This window comes from Columba livia, chromosome 10 (genome assembly GCF_036013475.1).
Source record: "Columba livia isolate bColLiv1 breed racing homer chromosome 10, bColLiv1.pat.W.v2, whole genome shotgun sequence".
NCBI lineage: Eukaryota > Metazoa > Chordata > Aves > Columbiformes > Columbidae > Columba > Columba livia.
Genome location: NC_088611.1, coordinates 8112935 through 8133003, shown reverse-complemented (window position 1 = coordinate 8133003; position 20069 = coordinate 8112935). Strand labels below are relative to the sequence as shown.

Here is a 20069-nt window from a genome sequence, read left to right as displayed (position 1 = left end):
TGCCGGTTTCTAAAAATGGAGCGGTGGCAGCACGGCGGCCGTGCTTCGCGCCTGCTCCCAGTGCACCGGCAACCGCTAAAAACAGCTCGGCCCTGCCTGCTGCTACCTGGCACTCCTCACTGGACCGGCGGCTACCAGAGCCACTGCTTTGCCCAGACACCAATCCTGGCACAATTTTGCCCATTCTGCACCCCTCTCCAGCTGCCCAGCAGGCTGTGGTGGAGGAAAAAGGGGGTGCAGGCCACCTACCTTGGCAACACCTGCTGCCTGCACCTGGCCTTTGCACCCCCTTTGCCATGAGGAGCCCTAAACCACTGCTGGCACACGGATGCCACCGCGGTGGCACCAGCAGTCACTGTGGCAGCACATCCCTGGGTGCTGCCAGCAGCGGGACTGTGCCCAGCTCTGCCTGTACGCCTGCAGCCCTGCGCGGCCACTCATGTTTTATAGATGGCTCTGATTTTAATAATTAATCCCTGCTAACGACAGCACTTTCCCCAAATAAAACATTCAAAGTGCTGTGTGTGCAAGGCGTGCTGCCGGGGTGGGACACTGGCTGCTCTGCTGCAGCCGTGGCGGGTGGGCATGGCACAGCGTGGCACAGCACGGCACAGCCACAAGTGCCCACAGCTCAACCAGGTGCTCCACTGGTTCTGCCTGGCCATGCAGCACCTTAGGGTGCCTCTTGTCTAGTGTGAACCCTGGGCTGCCCACCCCTAGGTGCCCACCCTTGCCAAGGCAGCAGCTCTGAGATGCCCCCAGGCCCCCCAGCTGAGGCAGGAGTGCTGGGTTCTGTGCAAGGTGCCACCCTGCGAGGTCCCCTGTCCGTCTCCTGTGCTATGGCAGTGTGAGCAGCACAGGCGCAGATCCAGGCTGGCAGGGGCAGGCAGGGGCAGGCAGGGACAGACAGGGGTGGGTGCTGACCAGCCTGTGGTGTTAAAGGCCAGGCTCTCACTCCTCACCTCCTGCAGTGTAATTAGGGCAGGATAAATACATATTAGCATGAAATATGTCATCTCCACAAGCACATTTCGGGGGGGCAGCTCAAGGCCGGGGCCCTCCTCACACACATCACCATAACTGCATGAGCCTCGTCAGCTAACGAGCAGCTCACTGTGCCACCCCACCACAGGGCACTGACAGCCTTGTTCACATGGGGTGCCCCTAAGGATGTCCCCCAACACCCATCCTGCCCCATGCAACATGTAGAGTGCTTGTCTGCCCATCTGTCCATCCATCCATCCATCCATCCATCCATCCATCATCCATCCATCCATCCATCCATCCCTCCCTCCCTCCCTGCATCCTGGCCACTGGCGGTGTCCCAACCGGCCACCCCAACTGCACCCCCAGGACACACATCCCCCAATATCTCCCGCTTCTGACCCAGCCCGTAATAACCATGCAGTACTGGGCCCTTCCCGTTGCCACAGCAACTTGGCAGTGGAGCCGAAATGGTGCTGCTCCATCTCACATGGGAAGGTCTGGCACCCATGCCAAGGGGCACAGCCAACCCAAAACCCAGGCCAGGGGAGCAGCATGGCCCCACCATGGGGAAACTGAGACACTGTGTTGGGACACCCGCTGGCTGTGGGATGCTGGGACACAGCCACCCTAAAAATACCCTCCTGCAAGCAGTGGTGGAGTTGTGCAGGTGCGAGGCGCCAGTGGAGACAGACAGCTCAGTTGATGGGAGCTGACGCGGCCGCGGGCTTCAGCACTCCTTAATGAGCAGCTGGGGAGGTTTATTTAGAGCTGTCACTGGCTGTTGGACCTGCGTGGCCACCACGGACCGGAGAGCAGAGCTGCCTGTGGCCGTGGAGCTGGAGCATGTTTCAGCATCCCCTGCCCATCCATCCAGCCCCAAACACTGGCCTCACCTCCCAGCCTGAGCTCTGGATGTGCACCCAGGGGGTGATGCCCATCACCAGCCCCCTCCTCTTTTCCAGTGGCTTGTTCTAGGGGATTTTGCCCCAAAATTGGGGTGTAGGGGACCTCCTTGTCGGGATGAGCTCCTCATGGATGTGACATCTGCTACCCCTGCCTGCAACAGGAGAAAGCCATCTGGTCCGGCAGTGAGTGCCAGTGGGGGCTCGGCTACTTCCCCTGCTCCTCGGCAGCCCCAGCACCAGCCCCGGGGCACTGGCTGCACAACCCCTGGACAGGCATCTCCTGTGGCAACTAGGGTGGCATTAGGTGAACTGGTAACGATGCTGGGTGGCCTCAGCGTGGCTGACAAGCACCAGGTGGAGGGGGACGGTGGTGCCTGGGGTGGCTGTGCCAGCACCAGTGTGCAGCTGCCCTCCCGTGGCTGACAGGGGAACGGTGAGTGCACCCTCACCTGCACGCCCCGAGGGGGGTGCCCCGGGGGGCTGGGGACCCGAGGGAGCGAGCCCCCCACGCAGGGGGTCAGGGGTGCCGCCAACACAGGTCATGGCCCCTGGGAGAGACGTGGCCCAGGAAAAAATATAAATCATTTTTAATGAGCAATTTGAACAGACAAGGGGCTGGAAAGGCCACAGGATCCCTGGGTGGGCCATGTCCCTGCCCAGCACCTGCTGGGGCTGAGCCAGTGCACCACAGCACAGCCTCACTGGTGTGGGGCTGGGCTTGGGGCCCCCAGCATCCAGCTGCTGCAGGGCTGAGCCCCAGAACCCATGGCACCGCCTCACTGCTGTGGGGCTGAGCCACCCAGCACCCAGCCAGGGCAGGACGGAGCCCCACGGCACCCCACAGGTGTGGGACTGAGCCTGGTGAGCACCCACCGGGTCCGGGTGTGAGCCAGCACCCACTGCACCCAGCGCCTCCCATAGAGAGGATGCCCCATAGCACCTAGCTGCATCTCGCATCCCTCCTGAGCGGGTGCCCTTACGGTGTATGGGGGCCTGGGAGTCTCCATGGTGCAGGGCACCCCATCAGCACACGGCTGGGTCCTTCTCCTCTTCTTCCTCCTCCTCATCTTCCTCCTCCTCATCCTCCTCATTATCCTCATCCTCACCATCAGGCAGCTGGCCCGGAGGGGCCGGGGGAAACGGGGGGCCACGGTCCAGGTTGACGTAGGTGACAGCCAGGTTGACATAGTGCTCGCCCTCCAGTGTGGCCAGGACACGCTCCAGCTCGCCCACCAGCCCCGCGAAGGATGGCCTCTCCTCAGGTGCCGGCGCCCAGCAGCTCAGCAGCACCCCATACCTGCCCCGACAACCCCATCAGCGCCAGCAGCCCGCCAAGACCCCCCACCACCACCCTGCCCACACCCCAGCCTCACTCACAGTGTGTGGGGACAGTGGTGGGGCTGTGGCAGACGTCGCCCTCGCAGCAGGTACCGGGCCATGTCGTAGGGGTCCACCTCGGGGTATGGCGGAGCCCCTCGTGTCAGCAGCTCCCACATGAGCACCCCGAAGGACCACTGCCAAACAGAGAGCTGCCATGGGGGGCAGGCAGGATGGAGATGGGGGACAGAGGATAGGATTGGGGGTCGTGAGTACCACGTCCGACTTGGTGGTGAATTTCTGGGTCTGGAGGCTCTCCAAAGCCATCCACTTGACAGGCAGCTTGGCATGGCGGTGACGCCGGACGCTGTAGTACTCCTTGCCGAACACGTCCCGTGCCAGGCCGAAGTCAGCCACCTTCACTGTCAGTGTCTCATCCAGCCTGTGGGACAGTGTTTTGGGGGAAGGGAGCCAGCAGGCAGCATCCGCCATGGCCACCCCGGGGCCCACAGGGTGACCCCACAGTGGGGTCCAGCAGGCATGGCCGCACTCACATGCAGTTCCTGGCTGCCAGGTCCCGATGCACAAACTTCTTCTGGGCCAGGTACTCCATGCCCAGGGCCACCTGCAGCCCGAAGCCGATGAGGTCCTTCACCGTGGGGCTCTGCAGGGTGGGAGCAGTCAGTGGGGTGACCCTGGCCTCCACCACCCCCCTCCCTATAGGTACCCCCCTACCCGCTCCTCTGCACGGATGAAGTGGCGCAGGTCCCCATGGCGCATGTAGGGCAGGACGACGAGTGGCAGTCCATGGCGCGGTAGGCAGATCCCCAGCAGCGAGAGCACGTGCGGGTGGTGGAAGCTCTTCATGAGGATGCCCTCACGCAGGAACTCCTCCACCTCCTCCACATCCGTGATGCCTGCCAAGAGCCAAGCCATGGGGCATCCCGCTGCCGTGCTGTGTCACGGAACCGTGCAACTGGAGCAGATGCTACTCACGGTGCAGGGACTTGATGGCACAGTGGAGGTTCCCCAGCAGCGGGTCCGTGTAGGTGCCATGGTAGACGCTGCCAAAGTGCCCTGCAGGGACAGGCAGCATGAAGTTGGCACCACACATGGTGAGTAGGTGATGCAACAACCAAATCGGGGTGCAGCATCACCTTTGCCGATGACCTGGTGGCGGTGGGTGACAAGCTGCTCCTCAGGGATGAGGATGTCCTTCACCTCCTCCAGCAGCTCTGGCCGCAGGTCCTCCAGGCAGCAGGATGTGACCCTGAGCAGGGGCATGGGGGAGCCACCACCTGCCACACTGGCACCGGCGCCAGCGCCAGCAAAGCGTGCCTGCGGCCTCACCGGTCCGGGACTGCCTGCCGTGGGCAGTACTGCCAGGACAGGCAGAGGGATGGTGAGGGCTGGGCAGGCACCCATCACCCCCTACCCACCAATGACACTCACTTACCCAGCACCTCTCTGTAGTCAACACCAGGGCGCTGGGTGGTGGTGGGGGGGTCACTGCGGCCGGGCTGCACCAGCAACTCCAGGTTCTCCGTCCCTGGGGGCAGCATGGGGTGGGTGGAGAGTGGTGGGGGGTGGGTGAGGGGCAGGGGGCTGCCCGGTGAGCACGGCACTCACCCCTCCTCTTGCTCCAGCGCCAGCGGAGCAGCACGGCGGCCAGGACGCAGCAGAGCAGGAAGGTGATGCTGGTGCCCAGGGCCAGGCTGGCGGCCAGGTCCAGAGAGGCAGCAGGGGGCAGCACCCAGCCCAGCGCCTCGCATGCACTGTTCACGCAGATCTGGGGGAGCAGGGGCTCAGCGGGGATGGAGTGGGGGACACTGGGATGGGGGTGCCCACCCAGGTGGTGCCTACCTCCACAGGCGCCCCAGCTGGGCGCAGGCGCAGCTCACGGGGCAGGCGGCACGTCACCTCGTTCTTCAGGACATTGGGGTGGCAGTGCTGGCCGCCCACTGTCATGGTGATGTTCATGCAGGCGGCCACGGTGTCCAGCCCCAATTGCTGCCCAGACACAGTGCCCTCAGCCCGGGGGTCCTGGCAGTGGAACCCCCCACCCTGGCTCTCCCCTCTGCCCCACATACATGCACCTCGATCTCATCATCTCCAGGCTTGAGGCGGAGGCGCCTGTCCTCCTTCTCGAAGGGATAGACCTTGGGCTTGGGGTAGTAGCGCAGGCGGAAGAGCCAGGGGCTGGTGACACCATCCAGTAGCACACTCAGGTTCCCCAGCGCCGTCTCCACCTTGGTCTCAAAGGGGAAGGCTGGGCTGCGGCACAGCAGCTGCTCCGGTGCCCGCGGGCCCTTACACTCCTGCGGGCAGGGGGATGCTGGCACTGGCACAGCACAGTGCCCACGGATGGGGCAGGCAGGGCCAGGGGGTAACAGCCTCCTTTCCCAGTGCTTACTGTAGCTTTGGTCCTCACACCATTGGCTTCAAAGCGGATCTTGGTGCTATACACAGAGTCCAGGTGGGTGCCAATGATGGTCAGCATCGAGCCCCTATGGCGGGCAGGGATCAGGGCACTGGGGTGCACATGGCCCTCAGGGTGCACGTGGTCCCCAGGGTGCACATGGTCCTTGGGGTGCATGTGGCCCCCAAGGTTAACATGGCCCATGGGGTGCATGTGGTCTCCAGCACCTCATCCAGCCCGGCCAGGATGGGGTGGAGGCTGGGGCCATCTGCCCCTGGGGAAGGGACCTCATGCACTCACTCAAAGCTGCAGCTGGGGGTGATGGCCGACACGGAGGGGTTGGGACGGTACTGGAAGAGCAGAGGGGCTGGGAACTCCTCCCCATCGATCCACAGGGCCACCCAGGCTGTGCCCAGGCCACCAGCAGCAGGAGCCACGCACCGGATCGCCCCATCACCCTGCCTGGGGACACAGCAGCCGTGGCTGGAGAGGACAGCAGGACTGCAGGGGGTCCCCATGCCTGTCCCTGTGCCAGTGACACTGCTGTGCCTGGCAGCAGCAGGACCGGGCCATACCTGGGCTCCCAAGCCAGTGGACATTCAGAGCCGTTGACCATCACCCGCCAGCTGCTCCCCGCCAAGAGGTTGGTGCCATGGAGTGAGAGGTAAGTGCCACCCCCTTGGGGGCCAAATGGGGGGTGTAGGGTCCTGATGGTGGGCTCCTGGGCAGAGATGGGGTTTGAGTGGTGAGTGAGCCAACACCCCCCACCTAAAATCCTACCAGGGTGACCATGGTCACGGGGCCGTACCACGAAGACAAAGCCGCTGAGGGTTGTGGAGCCATGGACGTGGAAAGCAGAGGGTCTGGCAGGTTCCTCCACTGTGAGCACTACATCCACCGGGCCCCCCACCGCTGCTGGCCCCCCCGGCTCCAGCTCACACACCAGCACATCCACAAAGTCCTTGTGGTGGGAGGCGGGCAGGGGTCTGTGGGGCAGAGATGGGGGTCAGCCCCTGGCCAGGGGGCAGCCCTGGACCCCCCTAAGCCGCCATTCTCTCCCAGTACTGTGGCGCACCTGTGGCTCCTGCTCTCCTCCAGCAGCACGGCACAGCCTCGCTGCCCCACCGCCACCTGGTAGGTGGTGGGGGGGCTGCGGTGAGGGTCGGGGTCCCAGTGGGAGTGGAAGGTCATGCCACAGAGTGTCACCCGTGTCCGGCCCCGCAGTGGGGCACTCCTGGGGTGGAACTGCGGGAGAGGCACCTGCATTGCCCTGAGCCCCAGAAGCCCAGAAATCCCATTTCCTAGAGGGTGCAACACCCATCCCATGGAGTGGGGTGTCCAGATGGAGCAAAGGTACCACGACGTGCCACCCCATTTGCCATCTCCCTCCCCACCCGAGTGCCCAGGTGAAGTGGGGCGCAGGGGGATGTCGGCGGAGACCTACGTCAGTGAGGACGGGGGGACAGCTATCCTGGACCCAGGGGCCGGCACACTCGTGGTGGCGGGTGCAGCCATCCCTGTCCCCACACCAGCCGCAGCCCATGAAGCGCTCAGCCCGCAGGCAGCGCTGACATGTGGAGAAGTGGCGGCACCCAGGGCCGGTGACATTCAGCTGCCACACCTGAGGATGGAGAGCAGAGAGGAGTGGGCACATGGAGCTCAGCACCTGCTCTGCAGCCCCTGGTCCCCTCACTCACCTTGGTGCCGGCAGTGAAGAACAGCGAGTGGCCCTGCAGCCCCAGGGCACCCCGTACTGGCCCCGGCTCCCCCAGGGAGAAGTTGGCCAAGGTGAGGAGGTAGGAGCTGGAGCGCTGGAGCACCATCTGCAGTGGAGCAGAGACAGGGGCTGAGCACACCCCCTGCCCTGCTGGGAGCCCCTCATCCCACCTGGGCCCTCACCCCACCTGGAAGACGCGTCCCTCTGCTGTGCCCAGGTGGGCAACAGTGACATCCCCCAGGGCGGTGACGAAGATGGAGGTGAGGAGAACACCAGCCAGGTGCCCGTTGAACAGGTCCACCTTATGGGAGGCGGCAGGGACAAGGGTGGGCTGGTCCCAGCAGCTGGTGTTGGTCACTGGTGCCGAGAGGTTCACCTGCAGTGGAGCACAGGGTTAGCATCTTGCAACCAGCACTGTCACCCTGACCCCCCACGCCCCTGCAGGTGGGCACCAGCTACAGCCACAAGGTATTTTGGGGAGTGCCAATTGCCCAAACTCCTCTTCAGGCTACAAAATTTTTTGGGGAAAAAACACATCTGCAGCCCCTCCCACAGCCCCTGCGTGGCGTCAGATCCTGTCCTCCCCTCCCATCCCATCTGGATGTGGTTAATGGTGCCAGCACTGCAGGGCCAGCACCCCAAAGCCAGCCCTCTCTTTCCCCAGGGCTTGGCAGGGGGGCTGGAGATGAAGGGGGTCATCAGGCACTGGGGGGTCCCCACTGGCCACTCATTGATGCACGGGACCGGGGTCCCCTCCCGGCTGCCCCTGCCAGCAGTGTGAGTCAGCGGCAGTGAGCTGTCTGCTCCAGCGTGGGGAGTGGAGGGGGTTGAGCTGCACCTCACTCCATGCCTGGCTGAGAATGCCGAAACTCGTGTCACAGTACTTGGCGGGTCCCTGCCTGCAGAGGGGGCCCTTTCAGGGTGCCCACCCATCCCCATCTTGGCCATGCTGGGGCTTGTTCCTGGAACTCAGCGTTCCTGCCCCACAGCTGTGGCTGGCAAGAAACCCTGGTGACTAATTGCACTTCCGCCTGCGGTTTATTTACCCAGAGAAGGCGGCAGTGGCCCTGGAGCCCGGGAGGCAAGGCAGGAGTGGTCGGGCACCCCACACACCCCAGCCCAAGGAGCATCAAGGCCCTGTGGCTTCCCTGTCCCCCCCATGCACCTAAACAAGCTGAAGTGGGTGGCCATCAACAACCTGGCGCTGGGGACAGTCACTGCAGGGGCTGGAGCTGGTGCTCTGCGGGAAACCACACTGAGGGGAGGGTGTGTGGCAAGTGGCAGTGCACTCAAGTGCCAGGACATGTGTCTGCAGCACCTGGCTATGAGGGCTGGGTGCCCGGGTTGGGGACCGTGGCTAGATCCCCACCAGCACCCTGCCTCCTCAGTGTGGTGGCCCCTGTGATGGGCGGTGGGCAGCTGGTGGGGCTGACTCACATCTAGGTGATGCTGCTCTCCCCCTGCCCAGCCCAGCCCTGGTCACTTTACCAGTGCTTCCTGGCATCCCAGACCCACCTCCCTACCTCCCAGCAGACCCACAGCCCCCCGGGGTGCAGGACTCACGTTGTGCGGGCAATACTCCACTGGCTGGAAGAAGCTGAGCCCACGCAGCAGTGCTGGGTGTCCAGTGCCGCAGCACTTCTCCATGCCCTCCTCTATGGCCTGGGCAAGCAGGCGGAGCGGGAAGGCGCAGACGGCTGAGTTCTCCCGCGGCAGCCGGCTCTCTGGCCAGCTCTCGGCGAAGGCTCCAAAAAGCACTGTGTCGGTGTCATTGATGCCAAGGTCGCGGGCCAGGCGCGCACCGGGGCGGGTGGCATGGGCAGCCTGCAGCACGTTGTAGGCGATGTCGTGCTCTGTGTCCCCCTCTCCGCTGTGCCGCCGCCGCCGGCGGCGCTTGGACTCGAAGCGGCAGTCGAGGACAAGCTCGCGGTAGCGGCGGAGGTCATGCTCGTGGGTACTGAGCCGTGCCAATCGTGTGTGGTATGCCGCAGAGCCCAGCCGCTCCGGCTGTACCGTCAAGAAGTAGACGTGGTCCCCGTCAGTAAAGGAGTGCACATAGTGGATGGTGTAATTGTCCTGGTAGCGTGGCAGCACCGTCAGCCACTGGAAGTCATCCGAAAAGCCATCCAAAGTGCCCTTCAGCCTGCGGACAGACACTGACTGCGGACTGTACCGTGCTGCCACGCTGCTGTTTATGGTGGAGCCGAGGTAGAAGAAAGAGGCGTAGGAGGTGGCCACCACAGTGGCACTAGTCCCCAGGGGGCTGGCCACGCAGTCAGGGCAGGACATGGGTCTGTTGCCCGTGGCTGAGTACAGGCAGTGCGTGGTTGCGATGGCCACCTCGCCATCACGCACCTCCAGCTGGTGCTGGTAGCACAGGCCATGCCGTGACGTGCCGCAGCTGTACAGCCACGGCTCCAACGGGTCCAGCAGCAGCAGGACGTTGTCTGTGTCCTCAGGGCCATCTGTGACAGCTGGACACAGGCGGCAGATCTGGCACTCAGTGCTGCCCACTGGGCCGGTGATGAGGATGGAAAGGAGCCGCATCTCGGGGTTGGCCAGCAGGATGCGGTTGCGGATGGCCACAAAGACAGCAGCTGGACCAGTGGAGTCAGCAAAGACGGCAACATTCTGCACAAGGCTGCCAGCATCGAGGCCAGGCAGCACATAGGGGATGGAGAAGTTCCTGGTGGAGCTGTAGGGGATGCGGGGACACTGCCAGGCACTGGCGCCCAGTGGGGCCAGGGCAAGCGCCAGCAAGAGGCACATGTGGCACAGCAGCCCCATGCTGCACAGTGCCACCAGCATGGTGTTATTGATGGTGCTCAGCTCTGAGCAGGGTCGGGACACACAGAGGATGGGTCACCATTGCATCTGCCAAAATAGAGGAGAAAGAGGTTTACCTGCTGCAGAGGGGTGAGGACCTGGGGCAGTGCTAGAGCTGTGTGTGGGGCTGGGGGTGCCAGAGACCCCTGGGGCCAGACCACAGTGGGTGCTGCTGGGGGCAGAGAGACTACACCAAAGCTCTTCTCAAACTGCAAATGAGAGGCGAAGCCAGACTGCCTGCAGCGGGGGGACAAATCCCACCAGACGCCACCTCCCAGGTACCCTCACCCGTTCTCCTGGGGCTTCCCTGCCCCACACGAACCCACCAAGACCCCTCCAGGGGACGAGAATGGGGACAAGGACCCCGAGGGCCCCCTGGAGCCAGGACGGGGACAGGGACCCATCCAGCCCCTCGGGTCAGCAATGGGGACAAGGCAGTCCCGCGGGGCTGGGACAAATTCCCTGTCAGTCCCCAGGGACAGGAGCCCCGCTGTACCGCGGGGCCGGGCGCCGACCCCCGAGCTCACCGGAGTCGGGAGCGCTCCCCAGCCGGGGTGCCCGGCGGTTCCGGCTGCCCCGCCCGCCCATCCCCGAGGCCGCCCCGTCCCGCTCTGTCCCATCCGGTACCGTTCCGACCCGGGCCGTGCCGTGTCGGGAGCTCACCTGGGCGCTGCCGGGCCGTGCCGGGCCGTGCCGTGCAGTGCCGGGGCGGAGCGGGGCCGGGCCGGAGCCGCCGAGGCAGGACGGGGCGGGGCGGGGTGGGACGGGGCGGGCGGCCGGGCCGTGCGGGGCTCCCCGAGGGCCGGCACCGGCACTCCCACCCCGGGGGTGCTGGGGGACACAAGGAGCCCGGGGGGCACAGGGGGAGCCACGCGGTCCCGAGGTTCCCAGAGGGTCACTGGACACCACGGGGGACAAGCTTGGGTGGGCACGATCCCCCAGAGAGACACAGGTGAGAACCGGGGTCCGTGGTGTAGGGCTGGCACACTGCCTCTGAGGCCCAGCACAGCCTCTGCCAGGCTGTCAGAGGGTCCCCGTGCCTGGGAGGTGGCTGCCAGCATCCCAGGATTCATGCAGGGCCCAGGCACATTGGCACCGGTTGGCCCGTCTGACACTGGCAGCAGGGGCTGTCGACACCCTGGCATATGAAATCTCTACTTCCCCGAAATCACCGCTTCCCCGAAGCTGCCTGTGCTGGCACTGTGCTTGTGACTCCCAGGCCGGTGGGGTGACCTTCCAGGGGAGTGCAGTGGGTTCAGCTTGGGGGGCTCCAGCTGGGGGACAAGAGCAGGGCTAGGGCAGCCACAGCTTTGCCAGCAGAGCATGGGGGCTATTTCGGTTGTGTCCATTCTTTGCCCCATGTCCCTTTCCCCAAATCAAGGGCAGTGGTGGGAGGTGGCAGCACTGCTGTGCCCACAGATGCAGGAAGATGTTTTACATCTGGATGTGCTGCACAGATTTGCCCTCCAAGCGCCTTGCTGCCCTCAGGCTGTGCACATGGACTTCTCCAGCTGAGCAGGGCACCGCCTCAATCTGCTGGGGGGGACTTTGGTCCCAGAAGGGGCTGAACATGCTGAAAACGGGCTCCCCTGCCCTCACCACCTGGGCAGGCTCAGCGCTCCCAGGCTCCCGCCTCCGCATTGTGCAAGGCCTGGTGGTTATGCTGGCCTTACCCAATAGCTCCTTCCTCTGGCTGCACAGCTCCTGCTCAGTTTCGACATGAGCTGGCTCTGGCCAGCCCATCCCGGGGTGTTCACCGCTCCCATCCTCCCACCAGCACCTCCAGCACAGTCCTGGCTGCCTTGCGCCGCTCCTCGGCAGCTTTTCTGGCATCCAGCGGGTCCCCAGGGCTGGACTGCACTGTATCCAAACTTGGACCAAACTTCCCTACCACCGTGGCCATTTGTACCCCCCCCCGCCCCAGCACACACTCATGAATGTGACAAATACTTGGCTTAGGGTCCAGATAATGTTTATGAGCAAAGACAAGCAATTACACTCTGGCAGGAGCATAAATACAGGAGAATAGTCCCTGCACTAGCCCTGACGGGTCCTTCCCATCTCCCTCGGTGTCTCGGTGCCACCCCGGTGGCTTTGCCCCTCCTTGAACACCCATCCCAGCACCAATCAGGCAGCCCCAAAAGACGGGGTCAGGCCATGCCTGGTGTGCAGCAGCATTCATGGGTGCTCAGCCCCACACCGGTGCCTGGGGACGGCTGGTGAGGAGGTGGCCCCATGCAGCAAGCTCAGCGCAGCTGGCTCAAGGGGCTGGGTTTGGGGGCAGGTGCCCCTGCATCAAGGGGAAGACCCTCCTCGGGCTGGGGTTCACCAGCACCCCATGCCGGGGGGCTGTCCAGGGGGCAGTGCTTGAGCTGACCCTGTAGGGTCCACTGCCCGGGAGCTAGCACTGAGCCCACAAGCACCACGATGAGCACCCTGGTACTCCAAGCCTCTCTGGGGCTGCTCTGTGCTTGTGGGGGAGGAAGCAGGACGCCGCTGCCCTGGCCAGGGCAGGCTGACCTGCCACCCTGCCTGCCAGTGTCCCTAGGTCACGGCGGGAAGGGTCCAGGCTCACACAGATGCCAAGGGAATGGAACCTGCTGGGGACAGCTGTGGGACTGCCAGGGGCTGCCTGGCACTTGGGGCTCTGGCTCCCCCAGGGCAGGGAGAGGAGCAGTGCATTCCCTGGGCCAGCCCTGTCCCCCACTTGGCTGGTATCACCCACCACCTGCAGGGACAGCAGCATAGGGGTCCCCTGAGTGCTGCCACATTTCCCCAGGGACACCCACCCTCATTACAGCCCCAGGACAGCAGAGAGGAGGGTGCCAGGCCCAGGGGCTCAGCTGCCCTCCAGCAACCCGAGGTACCAGGAGCCCTGCTCCATGACATCCATAAGGAGGAATGGGGCCAGGGGCCACAGAGGAAGGGCAGCCCCCCCAGAGAGGGGCATTGCCTGCGGATGAAAGTCCTGCTCACCCCTTTCTCAAGCAGCTGTGCGCTCTGGCTCTAACATCCAGGTTGGACAGTCCCATGGGTGGGTTTCCCCAAGCTCTGGGGTCCCACCATGCCCTCTCCCCTGGACTCATGGCCCAAGCTTTTCTGGGGGACAGGCACCCCGGCACCGCAGGGGCTCCCCTGGCTGGCACCATGCCCTGGGCAACATCTGTCAGTATGTCTGGGGTGTGAGGATGAAGAGTCTGTCTTCCTCCTTGCGGATCCACTTCATGAGCTTGTTGACAGCACTGATGGCGCCGGCCTTGGTCCCCAGGGGACTGTAGCATATGTAGAGCTCAAAGGCGCTGGTTACCTGCGTGAAAAAACAGGCTACCTGCTGGGCACATGTCTGTGCCTCACTTGGGGTTGGCTCTGCATCTTCCCCTCACAGGAATGGGAAGCAGGCACAGGGGCTCCAGTGCAGGGACACGGGGTGGCAGCAGGGTACCCTATATGGGTGGCGCCTCATTTGCTCAGAAGTGGGAGGACCAAACCCCATGGTTTGCACCCACAGTGGGTTTTCTCCATGGCATGAGGGAGTTCACAACAGCACATGGCAGAGCCCGCAGTGACAGAGCTCACCGGTCCCAGCTGCTGCCCTTGCCCCTCCCTCCCTGGCACAGAGGTACACAGTGACAGGCTGACCCCCAAAGGACCACACATGGGCTGGGGTAACCATAGGGACCATGGAGCTGATGGTGTGTTGTGTCACCACCCCCTCACTCCACCATGCAGGACTGGAGAAGCTGGGCTCACCCACACCCTGCACACAGCCCTTACCCACGCCAGGAGGTTCTCCCTGGGGCCCGTGAAGTAGATGTTCTTCAGGGGCCGTGAAGAGTTGTGAGCCCGGCTATGAAGGTACTGGTAGAGCCCCAGGAGCCTTTCCTTCTCCTCCTCCCGCACGTAGGGTGCCTCAATCTCGGGGCTGCAGGAACACAGCACCCTGTTAGCCCCCGGGAGAAGGGCGTTCACGGAGAAGACTTGTCCCACACCCCCAATGCTTCCCCTAGGGCCTCACCTGGTGAAGAGTCCAGAGCTCTTGGACTTGTAGATGAAGTGCCGGAGGTCGGGGATGCCCACCTGGGCGACGCTGTAGAATGGGGTGCGCAGGGCATCCTGCAGAGCGTGGTGCACACCCCGCCGCCGCAGGCGCTCCTGGAAGCGCCGCTTACAGTCGGAGACGGTGAAGAAGTCCTCACGGTCGGTGGAGACCAGTAGGAGGCACAGGTCCATATCCTGCTCTAGGTAGGAGATGTGGGCATGGAAGAAGCCGCTGGAGTTGAACTTGGGGAGGCAAATGGGAGTCCAGGCTTCACCCTCCCGGAAGGAGGAAGAAGAGCTGATGAGGTTGAAGAGCAGGTGGAGGTCAATGGGGTGGAGAAACTGATCCTTCTTCCTCACAAGAGACACCAGCTGGTTCCCTGACAGGAGGATGGAGAAGACCAGGCTCTTGGCCTTGGCCTGCTGGAGGCTGGTGCTGACAGCATCCCGGACACTGGCTGCCAGGGGCAGGCAGCGCACAGCGCCCATGAGGAAGCTGGGGTCATGGGCCATGAGGTCCAGCAGGTTGTCGGTGATGCGCTCTGAGCCAGCCAGGAGCCTGCGCAGGTCGTAGTTCTGCTTCTGCTGGAAGATGTGGTTGAGCTGGGTCCAGGTGAGCAGGCTCAGGATCTGGTAGTAGATGTAGAGTAGCTCGTGGGCGATCTCCTGCTCCGACTGCCGGGTCCGTGCCACTGCCACCAGCACCAGAGGGCTCCTCCGCACAAAGACCACCTTGTAGCCATCTGCTCGGGAGGGAGTCCCCAGGGGGCCGGGGACAGACAGCTAAGCCTGGCTCGCCAGGGCTGCAAGACAGAGCCAGACTACAGCGTCCCACTCCCCCCCCTCGCCCCAGTAACCAATTTGCCCCTGGGGACAGCTAATGTGGCCCACGGTGCCAGAGGCACAGCTGGGAAAGTTGTGACAAACCCCTGTCCCACTCCCCGCCCAGGGTGGTACCTGCATGGATGGACCGGATGGCATTTTTCTCAGCCTCCAGGAAGGACACCAGGGCCATCATGACGCCCATGGTGCTGGAGAGGGCCTCCTCAGAGCCATAGCGAGAGTACACGGGCTTGCCCGCCTCGCTCAGCACAAAGACGTGCTTCCTGTGCATGCGCCAGGCATCCATGGTCACGTCTTCCTCCTCCTTGCTGGACAGTACCGAGTCGCGGCGGGTGGTCTGCGGGGACGGCTCCAGCTTCCCCTCCTTGCTCGGCCTCATCTCCTCCTCCAGGTCAAGGGCCATGCCCGTCAGCTGTGTGCTCAGCTCGCTGAAGTCCTTGCTGATCTGCTCCATGCTGCTGGGCTCGGCTGGCTCCCCCCGCCCCTCCTCTGGGCTCCGCACTGTGGCTGCCCCGTCCTCGGGACTTGTCAAGTCCTCATAGGAACGGGTGTGCACGAACATGGCTCCCTCTTGGCCTGCCCCTGCAGACAATGGACCATGCAGTGTCTGTCTACTTGTCCCCCACGCTGAGGTAGCGAGCGGGCAGACGACACAAAAGCGATAGGGGGTTGCAGGGAGGGTGCTGGCCTTCCCTCCCCATCCCACGGCACCCAGGGGTGCAGGTTTTGCTGGTGGGGAGTTGCCAGGGGGCCCATCTCCCCCTGCCTGTGGGGCTGTGGAGGGCCCATCCTACACAACGAGAACTGGTTTCACACCCACGTCGAGCTCTGCCCCGTACCTGGCTCTGTCCCCTGTGCCAGCCCCGGCGTGGGGCTCTCGGACCGCTCCGCATGCTGCCCGTCTCCCGGCGCCAGGGACCCGTTGGGCACTTCCCAGCTTTTCTTCTTCTGGACATCTGCAGCCATTCCTCAGGGCAGGACCTGCGTGTCACCCACAGCGTCACCCCTCTGCGCTCTCACCCACAAAACAGGCCCCGAAATGCTCCACTCTCAAGTGGGGCCTCACCAGCACCCTCGGCCCACTCCTGCTGGCTCAGCAGGCAGCACTGAGCTCTGTTTAGATGTCAGGAAAGCCACTCTAATCCAGCAGGATTTCCTTCCTCCTGCGGCCCCGGCTCCTTCCAGCTCCCCAGCCCCAGCACCTTCATCCAGGCTTGGCCCCAATTTCCCCTGAGCGCTGGGAAAGCCACTCAGGCTCCCTCCTGGCAGGGAGGGGGAAGGGAGCCGGCCCTGCTCGGTCCCAGAGGCCTCTTATTTGCACAGGGCGGGTTTTATGGCACTCCTTGGCCTGGATTAGGTGGCCGAGATGAGCTCAGGCTGGTGACGCTCCTCCCGAGGCCACAGCCGCTCCGCTGGCACAGCTCCCCGGGCGCACGATGCCCTCTCAAGCCCCTGCCCCCCGGGTCAGCCCTGGGGCACACCCGCCCGTGCCGCCGGCCCGCGCCTCCTCCCTGCCCCGCGGCGAACACACGCACGCAGCGGAGCAGGAGGGCGGCTGGGCCGGGACCCCGCGCTGCGGCGCTGCCGGAGCCCCCCAGAGCGCGACATCGGGCGGGCCGGAGAGCCCCGGCTTGGCTGTGACACCCCCGGCCCCAGCCGGGAACGCCGCACCTGGTGGGCTGGACACACCCCCAAAGCCTGCAGCCCCCGGCAGCCCCGGAGGACGCTGGGCTGCAGGTCAGGGCCGCGGCCCCTCCGGCCGCACCGCTGCCCCCGCGGGCCGGGGTCTCCCCGGGACCCCCGCGGCACGGTGCGGGGCCTGCCCCGGCCCCGCTCCCGCCTGGAGGGCCACCGCTGCCGGTGCGCCGGGGAAGTGCCAGGCCAGGGACCGCCCCGCACTCCCCCGCACCGGGACCGACCTGCGCGGCTCCTCCCGTCGGCACCGGAGGCCCGGGCGGGCAGCGCGGCGGGCGCAGCTGCGGCAGAGGCCGCCCGGCAGCCCCCAGCACGGCCTAGACGAGGCGGGGGGAAGGACACCGGCGGCGGGCAAACACCTTCCGCCGCGGCACCCCCGGCATCGCGGCACCGGCGCGACGGGATCCGCCCCCGCGGCCTGCCCGGGCCTGGCCCCACCGCCGCAAGGTCGGGCCCCGCCCCGCGGCATCATGGGAGCTGTAGGCAGGACGCGCGCCCCGCGGCCGCTGCCCCGCCCCTTCGCGACTACAGCTCCCGGCAGGCCGCTCGGGCCGCGCGGAGCATGCTGGGAGATGGAGTCCGCCCACAGCCCTGCCGCGTGGGGCATGGCGGGAGTGGTAGTGCTAGTGCGGCGGGGCGGGACTCCGCTTCCCAGAGTGCCCCGCGGGGGCGCAGGGGGGCGGAAGTTCCGGTGTCTCGCTGTGGGTGCGCTGGGCCTGGTGCGGAGGCCGCGGCTGCGACGGCGGCGGAGGTGAGGGGCGGCCCGGGCCCGCCGGGGCAGCGGCGGCTGTGATGGTCGCGGTGGGCGGGGAGTTTGGGGGCCTCCCGGTGTGGCGGAACTGGGCGGGGTTCGCGGGCTTGGCCGGGGGAGGGGCGCGCGGGTGCGGGGCCTGGCGTGAGACGGCGGAGGGGGGGTGTCCCGGGGTGCGGGAGCGGAGCGGGGGCGTCTCCTGGGGTGCCGAGGCGGAGCAGAGTCCTTAGTAAGGCCGCCTGGGATAGGGAAACAGGGGCTCGGGGGTGTCCGCTGGGGCAAAGGGGGATCCCGCCGCCAGAGGGGACAGAGGCGGGGCGTCTCCTGAGGGTCTCCCGGGGTGGCAGTGTCACCGTGGTGCTGTCCGCGATAGAGGAGCGGGGGGTGCGCCCTTCCTCGGGGCCGCCTGGGATAGAGGAGGCGGGGGCTCCCCCAGTGGGGCTCCTCAGGATCGGGGGGCGTCTCTTTGGGGTTCCCCGTGCCGGGGGTCAGTCCGAGCTGGGGCTCCCTCGGCTGCGGTAGCAGGTCCCGGCTCCGTGCCCCGGCGTGACCCCGCGGCTGCGTGCGGACTCGGGCAGCCCGGTCCGGGGGTACCCCGGGGTGTCCCCACAGCGGTGCCTAACGCTGGACCTGCCATTTGTGCCATTGTTAGTGGCTGTGGTGTTTCTGGGTATCTCTCTGTTATTGTGAGGCCCTGGTCAACATTAGGGCATCTTTCATACCATATTATATGCATTTCTGTGAAAAGTGTCCCAGGACACTTGTGTTTTTAGAAGGGGTGGATGAAAAGTGGTCCAGGTTCACACTGGGAGGCAGAGGAAGGTGACGGGGGTTGTTGCTGGAGATTGATTAGCTGACAGTAACCCCCAAGAGGGGCTGAATGGCATTTTGAACTGTAAATAAAGGCTCAGATGGAGACAGGACGTGGCTTGGTTACTTTGTGGTTGTGAACTGCTGGGAGCAATAACGGTGAGCTCTTCTGTTTTGTTTTTTAAAACAACTGGCACCACAAGAGTTGGTGGTGTTGCTGGTGTGGTATTATTTTGGAAATCCTGCTGAATCCCCTTCCCTGTCCCAGCAGGGTGTTGGTGGTGTGAGAGTTGAGAATGCGCTCGTGAAGTCCTTTGGGACAGGCACGGTCAGGATAGTAATGGGGGGGGTGTTAGAAGTTCACCTAATTGTTTCCAATACATCTTTTTAAAAGTATAATTCAGCTGAAAAGCACACATACCCTTTTAAGTGAAAACCTGCAGCCTGATACCCAGGAGAGCCAAAATGGTTCTCTCTCCTTTCACTGTCGAACTTCAGTGACATTTTTACGTCTTGCAATATTTGCATTTCACAGAGGCTTTTTCCTTTCTTTAGCCTTACAAAAACTTTACTGAACACCGCCAGTTGTTCCACAACAAATTATTTCCTCTGTTCCTTGAGCATAGTCTTGTCTGTAGTTCTGTGTTTGATTTCCTCTTGGTCTATAAATACCAAGTTTGGCAGCCTTGGCAAAATATGTTTGAAGAGGAATTGTAAGTATCAGGGTATTTTTCTGGAAATAGCATCTCTTTGAAACTTCACCTTGCCTAATCAGTCAGTAGTTTATCCTGTCTCCCCGCAGATTTGGAAAACAAGGTGCAAAGTTGGGTGTAAGTCAGTGAGGAGGTGCTGGAGGTCTGTGCTGGTGTTCCTCCCTCTGCCCCTTGCCAGAAATCTTTAATTATTCCTTAAGAAGGCCAGCTTCCTAGTCTGGCTCAGTTGCGTGCTTCTGATGTACAATGCCGTTACTCAACCGTAATAAGATGTAAATTGAAATAAGAGATGCAGAAAAGTCTGCTGTCAGGGTGTAACTGTCAGGGAGCGTCTGGATCTGCATCAGACTCTCCTGTCTGCTGGGAGAGCTGTGGGACCACTGGTGACCGGGGAGACAAAGGCCACCAAAGAGCTTCCCCTCCTTGGAGACACCTTCTGTCCCTTCACTGGAGCCAAGGCTTTGTTACCAGGAAACAGGCAGCTGGGAGAGGAAGGAAATCAAATGCCATACTTTCAAGATGCTTTTCAGCCCTCCTGAATATTCAGTATAATTGTTAACAGCTAATTATTGTCTTAAAAGAACGCTAAATCTGGGCTCTGTGAGTAGCTGGACCATGTTGTGTGTTCTGTGGTTGAAACGTCCTATGTGCCATCTTCCTCAGATGTGTGGTTGTGATTTGAACTGTGGCAAGACTAATTGGTGCAGTTCCTCACACCCGAGGGTGGATTTTTGCCATACTTTGCTGTTGGCCTGGCCCCAGGCTCTCTTAGTGTGTCTTTGGCAAACAGCTTTACTCACACTGACCTGTCTCCTGGTGTCTGCTTGTGAGCAGAGAGGTGGGAACTGAGCCGACTGTACCTGCCTGCAGCAGCAGGGTGAATCCTGATGGTCTCTGGGCGCAGTGTGCACCTTTTAGAGTGGTTGTGGCAGGGTGTTATGTGTGGGAGGTCTTGGCGTTGGTGGAAGCCAGTCCAAGAAGTTTCCGTCCCCATCCAGCAGTTTGCTATTACCCTGCTTTGTGGGGCTGTGTAGCAAACTGTATCACT

General features: G+C 63.5%; 3 protein-coding genes across 8 annotated transcripts in view; 1 reads left to right on the top strand and 2 right to left on the bottom strand.

Moving 5' to 3' along the window:
• Positions 1 to 2456: 2456 nt before the first annotated feature.
• Positions 2457 to 10947, bottom strand: MST1R (macrophage stimulating 1 receptor). Of its 3 annotated transcripts, none has more exons than XM_065075270.1 (21): positions 10835 to 10947; positions 8909 to 10219; positions 7533 to 7721; positions 7326 to 7451; positions 7073 to 7249; positions 6704 to 6873; positions 6437 to 6614; positions 6204 to 6349; positions 5929 to 6090; positions 5623 to 5716; positions 5300 to 5527; positions 5073 to 5219; positions 4839 to 4998; positions 4666 to 4758; positions 4367 to 4588; positions 4206 to 4286; positions 3945 to 4126; positions 3764 to 3873; positions 3486 to 3651; positions 3270 to 3406; positions 2457 to 3189 (listed from the first exon to the last, which is right to left on the bottom strand). In XM_065075270.1, the coding sequence occupies exons 2-21, from the start codon at positions 10151 to 10153 to the stop codon at positions 2916 to 2918; spliced, it is 4287 nt and encodes a 1428-aa protein (XP_064931342.1). In that variant the 5' UTR covers positions 10154 to 10219; positions 10835 to 10947; the 3' UTR covers positions 2457 to 2915. The 3 variants fall into 3 exon arrangements, with proteins under 3 accessions (XP_064931342.1, XP_064931345.1, XP_064931344.1); XM_065075273.1 differs by having other exon boundaries at positions 5300 to 5464; XM_065075272.1 differs by lacking the exon at positions 10835 to 10947 and adding an exon at positions 10799 to 10819.
• Positions 10948 to 12126: 1179 nt separating this feature from the next.
• MON1A (MON1 homolog A, secretory trafficking associated) lies at positions 12127 to 17195 on the bottom strand. 3 transcript variants are annotated; one of them, XM_065075276.1, is made up of 6 exons: positions 16972 to 17195; positions 15892 to 16033; positions 15167 to 15634; positions 14187 to 14952; positions 13946 to 14093; positions 12127 to 13478 (listed from the first exon to the last, which is right to left on the bottom strand). In XM_065075276.1, the coding sequence occupies exons 2-6, from the start codon at positions 16016 to 16018 to the stop codon at positions 13338 to 13340; spliced, it is 1650 nt and encodes a 549-aa protein (XP_064931348.1). In that variant the 5' UTR covers positions 16019 to 16033; positions 16972 to 17195; the 3' UTR covers positions 12127 to 13337. The 3 variants fall into 3 exon arrangements, with proteins under 3 accessions (XP_064931348.1, XP_064931349.1, XP_021156727.1); XM_065075277.1 differs by lacking the exon at positions 16972 to 17195 and adding an exon at positions 16724 to 16950; XM_021301052.2 differs by lacking the exon at positions 16972 to 17195 and adding an exon at positions 16119 to 16703.
• Positions 17196 to 17344: 149 nt separating this feature from the next.
• RBM6 (RNA binding motif protein 6) overlaps positions 17345 to 20069 on the top strand; it is a 57285-nt gene continuing 54560 nt past the window's right edge. Inside the window, exon 1 of one of the 2 annotated variants that reach the window (XM_065075274.1) lies at positions 17345 to 17498. The gene's annotated coding sequence lies outside the window, so the exon portion shown is untranslated. The remainder of the gene's footprint in view (positions 17499 to 20069) is intronic. The other variant, XM_065075275.1, reaches the window with a different exon arrangement.

Excerpts from the sequence above, each read along its gene's own strand:
- MST1R (XM_065075270.1), bottom strand. The coding sequence starts at position 10,153 with ATGCTGGTGGCACTGTGCAGCATGGGGCTGCTGTGCCACATGTGCCTC. Across the intron at positions 3,874-3,944 it reads TCATCCGTGCAGAGGAGCGG|AGCCCCACGGTGAAGGACCT; the intron begins GTAGGGGGGTAC and ends CCCACCCTGCAG. Across the intron at positions 3,652-3,763 it reads CTGGCAGCCAGGAACTGCAT|GCTGGATGAGACACTGACAG; the intron begins GTGAGTGCGGCC and ends ACTGTCCCACAG.
- MON1A (XM_065075276.1), bottom strand. The coding sequence starts at position 16,018 with ATGGCTGCAGATGTCCAGAAGAAGAAAAGCTGGGAAGTGCCCAACGGG. Across the intron at positions 15,635-15,891 it reads GGCACAGGGGACAGAGCCAG|GGGCAGGCCAAGAGGGAGCC; the intron begins GTACGGGGCAGA and ends CATTGTCTGCAG. Across the intron at positions 13,479-13,945 it reads GGGAGAACCTCCTGGCGTGG|GTAACCAGCGCCTTTGAGCT; the intron begins GTAAGGGCTGTG and ends TTTTTCACGCAG.